The following is a 14,931-nucleotide window of genomic DNA, read 5'->3' as shown; positions in this document are numbered from 1 at the left end:
GGCCATCCACACATGCCCATGTAGGGAATGGCCTGCATTAGCCTGGTCCACAGGGGGCAGCATTCTTGGCGTGACTGAGAAGTGACGCAAGACAGGCCTCGCAATATTTCACTGATGCGCCCGATTCGGACGACGGCTCTTTTCTTCCTTCCCGCCCAATATAAATGATGCCACTGATGGCCGTGTCGCACACAGTCTCTCTCTCCTGCGGTCACTCGAACTACCCCCGTGCCTCTAATGAGGGGCCGTTAAAAAACGCAGGACTTTATTACAGCTGTGATGGAGTCCAGAGAACACCAGCACCTGGCCTCATACCAACGCTCACTTCCTGACCTTCCAAAGAAGGGAGGGAGGGGGAGGGGGGGGGGAAAGGGAAAGAACCTGTTGCGCTTATGACCACGTTCCAAACAAAACAGAGGAGAGCAGATTCTCCTCTGCATGAAGTCACACAGGAAAAGGGAAGCTAGAAACTACTACTGTGCCCTGTTTTTTTCAATATAAAAGTGAAGCATTAAATTTAATTTGTAGTGAACAGAACGGACGAGGCAGTTAAAAAACGAAAAAGGGACATTTCCTGTAGGGAAATATATAAGTGTGTGTGTGTGTGTGTGTGTATGTGTGTGTGCATCTATGTGCTCGCGTGTGTGTGTGTTTCTGTGTGTGTGTGTGTGTTTGTGCATATGGGCACGTACACTTACATATTTCTGCGACCGTGTCAATGCAAGAGAGTGACAGTACCTGAGAAGGCGAGGGAATTTTCCAGAAGGGTGTAGGCTTACTGAAGTGTGCATTACACTGCAGTGCGGCAGCAAAGCAGGTGAAACAGAAACAGGTCCTTACCTGCAGGTGAGGCTGAGCGAGTTCCCGACCTTGTGCAGGTGTCTGTCACCTGCAGGAAACAGCCGAGGGGTGGGCAGCTCCAGCCCCGCCACCTGCCCTGTGGGAACATAGTGCACTCGGTCAGACACCCACAGATCTCCTGCATTCGTGTACATTCACAACACAATGGAAAGCACACAGAATGACCATCGGCATTTCCAGCCCAAAAGCTATTCCATCCTTAATGCCCCTGCTGACTCGGTACAGTAAATGGGCTTAATTTGTAAAATGTGTGAACAAGCTCCCTTTCGTTAGCATAGAACAGCATTGTGTGTGTGCGACTACATCTGCGCACTTTATATTTAGATCGGCCAATAAACAAATGTCCATCCGCTCTGACAGGGAAACACCTTTGACTGCAGATGGCTGCTGGATGTGTGCCGTACTGCTACGTAAGGTACAGGAGCATGTGCCTGTGTGTGTGTGTGTCCCTGTGTGTGAGTGCGTGTGTGAGTGTGTGTGTGTGTGTGTGTGTGAGAGGAACAGCTGTGCCACAGATCCAGAGAGAGGTGTTGCTGTCTACAGTTGTGTGGCCCATAGAGTAGGCACTCTGAGATCAGATCCGGTTGATCTTATAACAGAACGTCCCTCTTACAATTTTAGCATTCTGGTGCTGATTTTTCCTTTCCACTTTTGGGGGGGGGGTGGGCTGGTTAGCCATACCTCACCCCCACACCCCCACCTGCATGTTGCAGATTTTGCTTTTCATTCACCGTTGACCTTGTTCAATCTGCGTGTGCTATTTTTGAAAGCAGCAGGGAACAAGGAAAGAAAAAATGCGAGGGAATGAAATGTTACTGGAACAAATATAAGCATGCGGTCTCTAGCCAATTAAACCCGATGATAGGCCTGGCTCATGGAGCCATGAGTCGGAAACACTGTCATTCTCTCCCCCGTCTAAGAAGTGTTGCAGTTCGTGTCACACGCCATTTCCTTCTTTTGAGCGTGCTCCCCAAACGCCCTGACTACTGTCATTGTGTTGGTTCTGTTGTCATTGTGCTGGCCAGATGACTGGCCAGGCAAACAAGTTTATTCAGTTTGCCCTTTCTACTGGGAAACTCCCAGAAGAAAAACCTGCTGCTTACAATAGTCTTTTCTTTATCTCTTGAGAAATGAATCAGATTATTATTTTAAGATAAGTCAACTCTGAACTGTTTTGTCCTAACCCCCACCCCCCATAGGAGAAATGAAGAGCAAGGGTATAGATCAATCCAGGTCAAATCAAGGGCATTTTAAGAGGAACAGGGGAAGCATAGGCTATGCAGGGGCTATCTTTGGTTGGCTGCAGTGCTTATTGATTACTCATGAGTTTCCCCTGGGATCTTGTGGTTATCTCGTTCATTTCAGACAAATAGAAATCATTGCAGTGAGAATGAATCAAAAACATTGTAAGAGCTTATGTTGTTATCTTTGTGAAGGGTTATTTTTCAGGAGCAGAAAATAGTAAAAATCTCACATGTTAAATGAAGCTTATTTCTGTCAGGAAGTGAAAGGGACAAGAAAAAGATCTTCCTTAGAATGTTCCTTTCCTCTGGGCTTCTAAGAAGTATCATAAAAAACTAGACAGTGGTATTACACAATGCCACAATATCTCCAATTCTCTCCCGCTATCTATTTTTCTCTCTCCATATCTCTCTCTCTCTCTCTCTCTCTCACACACACACACACACACACAGAAACAGGGGTTGTGTGGAAGCAGGGACAGTTGTATTCCAAGAACAAGCTGTATTCCAGAGTTTGGCACTTACTTCTGATTTCCTCTCAAACTGCAACAGAATCATTGTTTAATGCAGTCCAAGGTTGGCGAGGGGAAGGGAACAGTGTCAGAGCCTTTTACAGTGACAGCTGTACACCTCCCAGAATTAGACACTCTGGGTTATGCCCTTCTAACACACGGAACCCTCTGTCCATCCTCCCAAACCTGGTTCATTAGACACACCCTCATAAATAAAGGTACAATCGAGGTATACATTTGTTCTTCCATATTTCCCTAATGTACCCCGAAAGGTGCAATAATGTTCTATTTTGGTACCAATAAATACCTTTTGCAAGCAAAAAAGGTCCACATGAATTTTGCTTGGCTACAGTTTTATGTGCCTATAGGGTACCACCACAGAGACAAGCGTTTGTAGCTTCTCAGGCGCTTTTTTGTGCCGTTTTTGCATAAATGAATATTATATTGCTCATTAGCATTACACATCCTTCTCTTATGTGTGAATACTTCAGTACAGCAACCTTTTGATCAGCTCAGTCATCCCCGTACCAAGGGTTTCTACCTTAACACCAGAGAGCTGGGGAACACATCCATAGCCACATCACTCAAGGACACTGAAAACTGCCCGATGCCTCTTAGCATCAAAGAGATGGATTAGAGTAATGGCTCTGAGACCGACTGCCCTCAAGATGAGCAACTGAGTGGCTGGTTGCTTTCATGGTAATTGGGACAGGTGTCCATCATCGCAGAATTAATTATCATATGATTTCATCTCGGTAATTTCAACACCTGTCATGGTAAATTTCTATTTTTTTCTAGTGTGTAATCGGAAGAGACTTGCAGAAGACGTGCTGAGCACATAACAAATTCTCATAGAAGGGACACACTCACATCGTACAGTTTCCCGCTATGCAAGAAAACACCACTAAAATTGTTTATTTCCCAGAGCTCGTGCCGGACATGTGCTTTATATACTTCTTGAGTCACAGCCTAATTTGTCATCTGCAAATTGCTTGCAGCATTTTTTTCTTTTGTCTGGAAATGAATGTGTTCTTACTGGAATGCTAAGTACTGCCTGGAATGGAATTTTGCATAGAGGCATGAAAACACAGTCAGCTAAAACATTCAGGCAGACACAACTGAGCCCAACACCTCAGCTTTACAGCAGTCATCGCCTATTTTACAGAATGTCTGTAAATCAAGCCAGTACAGTATACAGTCACAACAACCACCCCAGTCATTCACCCAATCAAGCACAAACGTACAGACACAGGCATGCACACACACCTACGTACGCAGGCAGGCACACACACACACACATGCGCGCGCGCGCACGCACACACAAAGAGTCACGCACACAGTCACACGCATATACACAAAAATACCAAACAACCACAGCAAACATACACACAAACACAGCAGTTCAGTCTAGCAGTGAACCATGCCAAATTCCCATCATTATCCCTGCTAAGCATAAACCAAATAGGCACACATGTAAATACGCGCATACACACACACACATCTGCACGTACAGATGCAAGTACATAGCACACAGAAACACGTGCACACACGTGCACACTTGTTCACACACACACACACACTCTCACACACACTCCAACATTGATTCACACACACATGTCTGCAAACACACACACACACACACACACACACACACACACACACCAACATAGATGCACACACTCACACGTGCGCACGCACACACACACACTCCAACATAGATGCACGCACTCACACGTGCACACACACACACAGACACACACACACACACAGCAGCTCAACCTACCCACCCTCCTCCTCTCCCCCCCCCTCACCAGCCACAGCTGGCTGGGTCAGCAGGGAGGCCCCCAGCAGCCCCCCACTTAAAAAGACCCCCTCTTCTAACGGCCTCCGTCCCACACTCCCTCTGCCCCTGCCCAGCGCTGACCCCAGCGAGCCGCTCGCCCCCTCCCGAACAGCTGTGCTCCGCATTCCACCGGCGGAACGCCACAAAATGCCAGAAATTGCGCTTGTTGTGGTGGTCGGAGAAGGGCCTCGGGGTCTGGCTTTCATTAGGAGCCATTAAAACAAAAAAGGCGGGCGTGGAGGAACAGAGAGTGCTCGGCGGCGTGGGGTTGCCATATTTAGCACACTCCGTTGGGCTCTTGCGCCAGTTATTTAACCACAATGTACATCAGCGGAGTACTCGCGGATCCATTCATAACTCCTAATCCTCTCTCTGCGCGGAGTCGATGGGGGGGAAGGGGGGGTGGGGGTGGGGGGGGTGTACAAAAAAGCCGTTATTGCGGGACCATCACACTGTTGCTTCTGCCGCCTTGTGTTTTCATTACACACCGTCGCTGTCTGGACTAGAGCCTTCTCTTCACATGTGGCCAAGCTAAAGGCACGCAAATATGTAGTCTAATCAATCAAAGGAAGCAGAACAAATTATAGCAAATACCAAGTCGAGGAATCAGTTTTTTCTTGCCAAACTGATTGTTGTTTTGACATGCACGCCCTAACCCAGGACAGGGGAGTGCTTTTCTTGGGACATTCAAACAGAAGGCCGCATGTGTTCCTGCCAAACACCTGCGTTATCCGCACAACAGTCACGTTATTATGATGTACTGTATCGCAAGGGATCAAATAACCAATGTTGCTAAATCCACAAGCAAACAGAGGAACCACGGCCTGTCAGAACAGCGGTTCCAAAACTTTCTGACCCCACGACATGTGTTCAAATAAACAGTTAAAATGTTTTTAACAACAGCATGAACACTGTAACCAGTGCAGTACCTGCAGCCCTTGTACTTTGTCAGTTCATCTGATGGAAATGCAAATGGAGAATGTATTTGTGTGGCCATTTTTGGTTATGCAGACATCCTGACCCACCTCTACCCCCTTACCCCCATAAGTGGGTCCCAATCCACAGTTTGGAAACTGCTGTGTTGGAGGATACACCTGGAATTTTAAGACAGTGAGGCATAGGACTGATATAAGCAAGACTTAATGGATTATTAATGAACTCCCTCTGTCTCTCAGTTTTAAGGAAATCCCCTGTCGTAACCCCAAGGAGTGCAAGATTAATATGTGGAATTATCTTATCTACTAGCCATGCCTTCTTTTCCTCTAACCCAGCACTATCCCCCCAACAATAAGGGGCTGACCACCCCCCCAGCCACCCCCCCCCCCCCCCCACACAAACTGCCATCAAGGTGAAAACAACAACGCTGCACAATGCTGATGCCTGGTTCTCTGCCACTGTCGATTCCTTTCTAATTCTGACAGCATCGTGAACAAAAGAGGCTAAATTAATCGCAAGCAACTCTATGAAAGAGAAAAGAAAGAAAGAAAGAAAGACAATATAAAAAGACTGAGTCATCAGTGATTCACTCTGGCCTTGGGCACACTCGCTGCAACTGAATGGTGGCCACCAGCAAACAGTGGCCACTTTTATTTTAATCTACTTCCTGTTTTGCAGCTCAGCAATAACACTTCACCCCGGCCATCATTGAGAACAATGGCTTCCAAACTGTGAGTTGGGATCCACTGGTCTTTCACGGGTGGGGTGGAGATCGGTTGTGAGATGCATGTGAGAAACATAGCGTACCGTTTTCATTGACAGTCGCAACAGTCAGATTGAATGCTGCACTTGTTGCATGCACTGCAATGTACATGCAGTTATTTTGACACGTTAAGAACTTTTTAGGCTAAATTTTAATAGGGGGTTGTCACAGAAAGCGTATACACACATTAGTTGTGTACTGTACAAAGATTAATTTATCTAAAAATGAATGACTCTCTCAATGCTGCAAGGTGTATAGACAAAATGCAGCATGCAAGGGCATCTTTAAAACACATCTACGCTCTGCCTCGATAAGGCATGGTGACGCAGCTGCAATAAATTACGACTCCAGCAGGAATTTTGCGCGCTGTTGGTATTTCATGGTAAATTGTCTTTAGATCCAGGTCCTCAGGGCCAGACCGCAGACAGACAAACCTGCGTGATGTACAACGTGCTGATGGCAGATTTATCACCCAAAGTTGAAAACCTCCTGACAGGAGCGGGGACCACCTGCCAAAAACACCAAGGTGCTACCATTGCTCTCCTAGCCTCTGATGTGGGCGGTTTCCTATTGGCTGACGGTTCTCCCGCTGCAAGCGTTCCTCCCATCCCGATTCTTCGCCAACGCCAAGGTTAAGACAACACCGAGGGCGAAGAAACAGTTTATTAGCTTGTAGATTAGCCTTCGGAGATTTAGTAACTCCACTCCCACACACGCATGCACACTTGCACACCCGCACAAAATGTAACAACATCTGGCGAGGACGGGTAGCTGCTCCAGACTGCGTCAGCGTTAGCTTGGATTTCATGAGGCTCAATTTATCACCGGGACTCAAACTGGAATGACGCTCCTGCAATACCAAATGCTTTTCAACAATAAAGACACCGACCTTCAAATTCCGCCCCGGTTTTATCTGAGAGGAACACGTGTACTGTCATAAATGTCTGGCAGAACAGATGCCCATTCCGATTCAGCAGCTAATTTACCTTCACTCATCATTTAGGGCCAGAGATGACTGATGATATTTCATTGCCTCGACAGTTAAAAGAAAAACCTCTTGTAATGCCATTGTCAAGAGCTGCACACTGGACAGCAAAATAAAGTCTTTCAAACTTAATGATGCCTTTAAAAAACCCCTGTCGCTGTTTTCAAGAAGCCCATCCAAGAATTCATCGCGCAGCATAGGGGTAGAGGAGATGTGGGACCTGCCAACATCAACAGCTCTGCTAATATTTTACCGAAGTCAAAGGGAATGCTGGTCTTGGTTGCGGCCTCTCACTGGGAACGGCTGCTCCAGGCCTGGCCAGCAGCCGAAACTAGGGCTGAGGGACGTGCTCCCCTGCCCTTGGCCGACCCCAGTCCATGAATCTCACAACAGACGACAGCAAAAAAAAATTTAATTAATAATAACCATTTTTTTATTAAAAATAATACCTCGATAAAAAAACCAGTCCAATGCAGGAACATTGACTCATTAAATGCAACTTTATAAAAAAGTCTAATGAAAACATCAGGACCTGAAGCACAAATTCCAAACGGAGGTTTCTGAAGATCTGATACGCCGCCCGCCCCCCCCTTCCCCCGGTTCATTTTTGCCACAGAATACAAAGTGGGGAAAGGTCAACCGCGTGCAGCCGTGTAACGGGTAATGTGATATCAGACCTGTGCAGTGGACTCAAACAGGAAGGCATTTTTCAACCGGCGACTCTCTTCTGTTGTTCTTGAACGGGATCTCATTGTTCTTCGATTATGAATTTGACTTATGGACACTCTTATCGCATCGAGCTCGTATCACTAAAACATTTCACAAGTGATCCGCGTATAAAGCTCTGCTGGATAATTTTCAGAAGCGTTTCCTGAAGTACTGCGGTTCCTTGCCTGGGGGCAAAGCGGAGCTCTGTGATCTTAACCTGCAAGTCTCCTTCCCTCAAACAGGCTCAATTCATTCAGCCTTAATAAATGGTTCGGTTGTGGTGTGTGTTGCATCTCGACAGGTTTAAAAAACCACAACATATTGAGATGAGGTTAAAAGAATAGGGTGCATTTGAAAAAAGTATCCTGGCACCGCAAATGAGAGGCGGCACCATGCCCATATATGATGTAACTTCCCTCTAACAGTCTGCATGGAAAGTTCTAGAATGCTGAGCCTACTCCAGCAGGCATCCAATAAAATTCACCAATCACCAACTTTTAATATCACATGATACGTGATCCATAAATCATGCAAAATTTCCCACGCGTCACTAACTTCACTGTTCTGTTTTCCCGAAAAAGCTATGCACCTGCACCCGTGAAAGAATGTGCACCTTCTTCTGGGTCCCTCAGTTTGGTTCCCTTATCTCAGTGAAAAAGGGCGTCCTGTTACAAGGCTGTGAGACTGCTCGCCACAGACCTCCGCTCCTTCCCGCTCCACCCAAAATCCTGCTGTCCTGTGAATCGGCCCACCCTTGGAACGCTCCTCCGTCTCCCGGCTTCTGCCTGGCCTTCGCCCCTCAGCCTCCTCTGCATCTGTGCAAACACGGGCCCTGGTGCTCCCGACATGCTGGCTGCTCCTCTCTCCAAAGGTGAAAGGGGACGCTCTGTTCCCATCAATTTGATGCTGGGGTGTCCTGCCCAGGGGACCTACACCCAACAACTCCCATGCACTGATTGGGGCGGTGTGGGGGTGAGGGGGTGAGGGGGTGAAGGGGGGGTGAGGGAGGGGGGGGGGGAGTACTGCCACTTATAACAATCATCTGCCACCACAGAAAACTACAGAGATGGAGCCAGATGCTGCAGATCAATCTGAGTTGTCACTGTATAAACCCGCCGCGCTTTTTTTCAGAGGCTACTTCTGAAGCCAGAAAAGATCTCTGAAAGTGGGACGGTTTCCAACAAAAATCCATCTATCTGCCGTGATCAACTGCAGAGAGCCACAGGAAACCCTCTGTCTCCGCTGAACAGATTGAGCTTTCAGCAGTGCCAGCGGCCCAGAAAATGAGGGCTGAAAAAAAAGGCACAGGACTGCGTGATATCACACCGCCGACAGACTGAAATATGTGCTCATAACGAAATGACTGACATAATTAATTGGCGAGGGACTGCTTCACCTCTCTCATCAGCTGGAGGAACCTCGGGAGGGATGAGCTGCAATGTCAAAGCAGGACCATATTCTACATTTCGAGTGTCAGAAAGAAATGCAGCCGCCTTTTCTGCCAGGAGTGCAGTTTCCCACGTCAAATTTTTCATCATCCAAGTCACACTCCTAACGTGAATCTCCTTCTAAAGCACACCACCTGCTTGAAACCAAAGATGGGGGCTGGAAGGAGTCGGGGGGGGGAGGGGGCAGTCGTCTTCTGCTGAAACTGCTTGATGCTGATCATTTCTAGCAGCCTACAGATGAAGAAACACACACCAGCAGAGCGCAGCGCCCTACTGTAATTGCATTGTCTGGCGTAGGAACGAGCCTCCCTCTGGCTCGGCCCTGAAACCTGGCTAATGGCAAAACAGCTTGAGCCCGAGTTTAGAAAACAATGGGGGGGAGGGGGGGGTCCTTTCCTCTGGCCATTGTCTCGGTTCGCAGGCGGTTTGGACGCATTTTTCAGCCTGATTGCGCCGGGCCCGAGGAGCCGCGGGGAAGGAATCTCCGCTCAGGTAATGGGTCGCGTTTCCGTGACCTCTGCAGCCCAGAACAATTCCATGGTGCCTCTTGACCCCTCCACCCGTTTCCTCCCCGGCGTCTTTCCCACGTTCTGTGACAACGTAAAGACACTGAAGGAAATTTACTCGGATGTGCCACAGACAAAGCTTGAAAACTGTGTGTGTGGGGGGTGGGGTGGGGTGGGGGGGTTTGGGAGGAAGGGGGTGCTGTATTTCCTGTTTTGGGTTTGTAGTTTGGCCTGTGTTTTGTGTTTACTCGGACAGGAGGAGGAACACACTTATCTGTAGAACATACCAGGTCAGGCACCTTTTATACTCTGGATTTTTTCATGTAGAATGGGCATCAAGATAACAGCTTCCATGTGGAAACAATGTACTCCGACATACGTTTTTATCACAGCAGAGCCTTTCACGTAAGAGAGTCACATGATTACATTTTCTCCTGTAACCCTTTCGTAAAGGTTTTTAAAATTGAAAATATTGTCCAGGCAATCAAATCAATTCTGGATGGCTTAACTTCTGTGTTTTGCCTAATCTGAAGATGGGCTGGTTATACATGCTCAGACTATACAACCTCGGTCTAGTCCCCGATTTTACCTCCACACACTGTGCAACAGTGAAACCTTCACAGACAGTAATGGCCAGGTTCTGAACAAACCCATACTTGCCTCAAGCCTCTGATTTTTTCAAAAAAAGAATTCAATTAAAGTGTACAGTTATTAACGCATTTTGCTCCATTGCTTCGGTGGAAGTTCACTCCCTCTCGTGGACTACGGAGAAACTACAGCAAGTATTCTACGATCTAATACGATGCCAAGAGGAAACGACTGCTGCAAATAGGTCTTCACCACAGCGTTCGGTGATAGCAGGAAACCACTATTCCATCATATACTGTACAGCGCATTACTAATCACTGATTTCAAAGTGACTGCAGTAGTTTACAACAGAAATGCCAACTCTTAAATAAATTATTTGCCACCCGCCCTGTGAAACAACCTCACAAAAATGTAGATAATAAAAATAAAAATAGGTTACAGAGTAAAATGTCCAGTGTTAGTTAACTCTTAACATAGTATATATGAGTTAATTAGGGACCATATGCACTCTGTGAGAGGTGATTTAACACTGAACCTTTTCCTGTGTGTGAATGTAAAATTACATATTAGCCTAATATTATACTGACTTGGTAAAGAAACAAAAGTTTTTTCATACCACTGCCACATAAGGCTACGTGCAATTAACAAATTACAGGTAGCTAGTCATACTCCTGTTAATTAAGGTAAGCTGATTAGCGCAAACAATGTTACTTTTACTGACTGTGAAATAATTTTCATATTTTTAGGTTCAATCTCACTGATTTGCCTAATTACGATATTTAAAATAATTGTCCTCTGCGAAAGTTGACCAGCACACGAAGATTATTATCAGGCTTCAACTTTTTAATAAAACGGACAGGTTCGTACTGCTAGCTAGTCAGTAGTCTCTTTGTAAAACAGTAAATACATGCTGCTATCTGCACATTGCAATAACCTAACCCACATTCAAGTAATATCATAAGCAGCACAACATAACACGTGACTCACCATTAATAGATGTAAAACAATGCAAAAGGAGCAATGACAATGTCGCGCAGTCCGTTGGGGTCATTTTGACACGAGGAGTTTCAGAAAATCCCTTTGTAAAGTTCCCGAACTACCAGAACCAGTTGCGGCAATATACCAAACGAATTTCAAATCCTAAAGTAAAATGCGTAAATCTCCTTTCTCCTTTTTTCCCCTTTACCCAGCTGATGGGATGCTGGTCACGAAAGATGAAACTTAAATCGAAGAAATCATTTTATCCAATTTACATGCTTTAAAAATGCTGAGGAGGTATAAAATCCAAATGTTAGTCTATCGCTCAGGGACCTCACTTGGTTGCTCTGCTCGTGTCGCTGAAAAGACAGAGATAAGTCCGAAAGGGCAGGTGCGACGGTTTCTGCCTGCCTCCCTGGGACCGAGTGAATGGAACTTCTGATTCGCGTCTCTGTAAACCAGCTACTGATTCCGGTCACTGATTTCAGTGAAGAAGAAAAAAACTGTTCAAATCAGCGCCTTTATATGAAAATACGAAGGAAAAGACTAGATTCCTTATCGGCAAGGAACACGATTCATGAGCAATTCTGTGGGATATATTTTACCCCGGCAGTTTTCAGCTGTGGCTGTTGGCTCTGCCCAGGATCCCTTTATAGTGAAAAACAGAGGAAGGAGGCAACGTCACTGGATCAGGAGAAGCGCGTGTTTCTACCGACACTGCGCCGCGCCGAGAACCCCTGCGAGTCTTTTCCCTCACTGAAGGATTCTTCTGCAGATGTTTGTACACCCGCTGCTTACTCAGTGTTCATACAGTAATACGCAGATATGCTTTTTCTTAGGCAGTTGAAAGAATAGATAATTATAAGTGCTGATATCAGTATCATGTCAATGATTCATGTCAACAGGCCAGCCTGTATCGGTTGTATATAAACAGGTTGATTGTCGTGCCTCTTAAATGTCCTGTTTCCTTTTTAAATGTCCTCTGAATGTTGTGAAGCAAATTTAAATGAGACAATTATTTTAAACTGACAAATAGACAATAGTAAAAACTGCGTGCATTCATAAAGATAAACAAACTGCACAGCATCCAAGAGAACACATCTGTCCAAATATCTGGAATAAATATTTACCTCAATTTTATTTTTATCTTTGGAAACAGGATACGCAGCTTTTTATATATCAGTGTAAATAATCTCGTTCGTGGTTCCTCTGACCCTCGGCTACGCCCCAGCGTGAGGGGACATCCAGCACGCTGTTTACCTGACAGAGTTCCGCCTGGGAGTCTGTGTGTCAGGTAGGACATCCTCCATGTTTGAACATCCTGCCCATGGGTCCCCACCCAACTCAATATTTAATTTCATGATAATTCTGTCATAAATAGGGGTTTGTGACATCAGAAGTGGGTCCAGCTATATTGCACTGTTCAGATCGTCATACAGAGAGAGAGAGAGAGGCAACATGTCTCCTTCAATGCCAGGGAGAAACTGTTCAAACCAATACTGGGGGTATAGGAGTCGGTCGATAACATGATGTGGAAATGATGCCACTCTTATATGACCTCATGCACAACTTTAGCAGAAAGGATACTTACTGTACCACTTTGAAAGGATTTATGGGCTGCAGGAACAATATTGTGAAATGCTAAATGAGTAAGTGCTGATGATTCAGTCATGTTGGGAAATTTCATATATTCAAGCGAGTAGGATGTTAACAAACACTTGACACCTACTGGAAAACACAACAGCTTGTAAGAGGTTACAGTATTATTAACAGCTGAGGTTTATTCTTGAATAGACTCATAATGTGGAACACAATCTAATGTATCTCCCGACTGTGTCTCCTTAATTTCTTTGGTGTGTGTGTCTATATATCTTCAGCATTACTGAGTTTTACCATGCTGTCTACTTATTTCACCACAGAGGCTAATGATGTAAATGTTTCTGACTTGTGTATGTGTATTATGTCCTAGCACGATATTGTGTGCCCACAAAATCCAAACAGACTTGTAAGTGATGGTCTTTGTACTGAGCTGAGATTCTCCTTTGGGATGTATTCACTGCGTTAAAAAATTTGCCTTAAGAGTAAAAAACCAAGAGGCATGCAGTGCTGTAAAAAAAACTCCCTCATTTCCTCTGTAATTGAATATTTGTCACACTGAATGGTTTCAGATCTTTAGACTGAATGTAATAAAGGGCAAAGGGAAACTGAGTAAACACAAAGCACATTTTTAAATGATCGATTCATTTGTTTAATGTTAATCAAACAGTTATTTAAAGTTATCAAACATCCATATCACCCATGTAAAAAGTAATTTCCCCCTTAGTTACTCAATCAACCAATTAAATCAACAAATTTAATTAATAATTATATTCAGTTGATTGAACAAAACCAGGCTTGATTGCAGCCAGCCATTTTGAATCTAAACCTCACTCGTATTGAACCATACCATCAGAGTGAAGTAGTCACCACAAAGTTTCTACAAGGACATTATGTCATAAAAAAGGAAAGAAGAGATGAGAAAAAAAGTTGTTGAAATATATCTGTCTGGAAATGGTTACAAAGCCATTTCTAAGGCTCTGGGACAGTAGTGAATCTTCCCAGGAGTGGCTGGCCTGCCAACATTTCATCAAGGGTGCAGTGAGACCTCATCCAGGAAGTCACAAAAGATCCCAGAACATCCTGCCGCCCTCTCTTGCCTAAACTAAGGTCAGTGTTCATGTCTTCACAACAAGAAAAAAACTGGGGGAAAATGTGATTCATTGGAGAGTAGCAAGGAAAAAACCAGTGCTGACCCAGAGAAAGATCACTGATCGTCTCACATTTGCAAAAATGCACCTGGATGATCCTCAAACTTTTTGGGATAATGTTCTATGAACAGATGAAATTGGAGAAGTGGAACTTTTTGGATGACACAGGTCTGACGTAAAGAAAATACAGCATTTGCTTAAAATTACCTTAAGTTGAAATTTGCTTTTTCACGGCACTGTAGCCACTTCACTGATTGTCCATATCTAACCAGAAAGGGAAAAATATTAAACGAGCAAAAGTAGAACACTGTCTAGTTTAAATTAAATATGCCCCTGTGCATTTGGACAGTGTGTCCAGTTGCTACTTTCTATGTCACCTCTTGTATTTAAGTCTTTAGACCAATACAAATTCCGCCTGGGCCAAGAGGGTTACTAGATAAGACTGAGACGAGAACAATTGCTGGAAGCTGCAAGCTGAAAGGAGTGGGCTTTTAAGACATTTTATTTTAGAATGTAGATGCAAAAACACAATTAGAGGGACTGGCCAATTCTATGAAAGCAGCTTGAAGCCTTCCCTTTAACACAACAATAAAACCCTTGCTGAAACAACAGCATGCAGGGCAGCAACAAAGGCTTTCCTCAGACAGACCCCGGCCAGTAACCTAAAGCCCATGCTAGACAATGTGTAAATGACACTGTTTACCTATGTGTCTTGAAGGCCCGCTGTTGCACAGTGGCATGGATGATTTAGGTTAACATTAAATCTCAAAAACATTCACTGTCCTCCTGAGGCTGGTGCATTTTTTGGAGCTGAT

At 45.1% G+C, this 14,931-nt stretch overlaps 1 protein-coding gene across 1 annotated transcript in view; it reads right to left on the bottom strand.

The window, feature by feature from the left end:
• The window catches only part of kdrl (kinase insert domain receptor like), a 60,455-nt gene extending 48,443 nt beyond the window's left edge, over positions 1-12,012 (bottom strand). The window contains exons 1-2 of the mRNA XM_064329222.1: positions 11,379-12,012; positions 841-937 (exon numbers count right to left, since the gene is read on the bottom strand). Of these exons, the coding sequence (XP_064185292.1) occupies positions 841-937; positions 11,379-11,442 (161 nt within the window). The 5' untranslated portion in view covers positions 11,443-12,012. The remainder of the gene's footprint in view (positions 1-840; positions 938-11,378) is intronic.
• Positions 12,013-14,931: the final 2,919 nt, after the last annotated feature.

The sequence above is a fragment of the Anguilla rostrata genome, chromosome 3 (genome assembly GCF_018555375.3).
Source record: "Anguilla rostrata isolate EN2019 chromosome 3, ASM1855537v3, whole genome shotgun sequence".
Classification (NCBI taxonomy): domain Eukaryota; kingdom Metazoa; phylum Chordata; class Actinopteri; order Anguilliformes; family Anguillidae; genus Anguilla; species Anguilla rostrata.
This window is presented reverse-complemented; position numbering and strand designations above follow the sequence as displayed.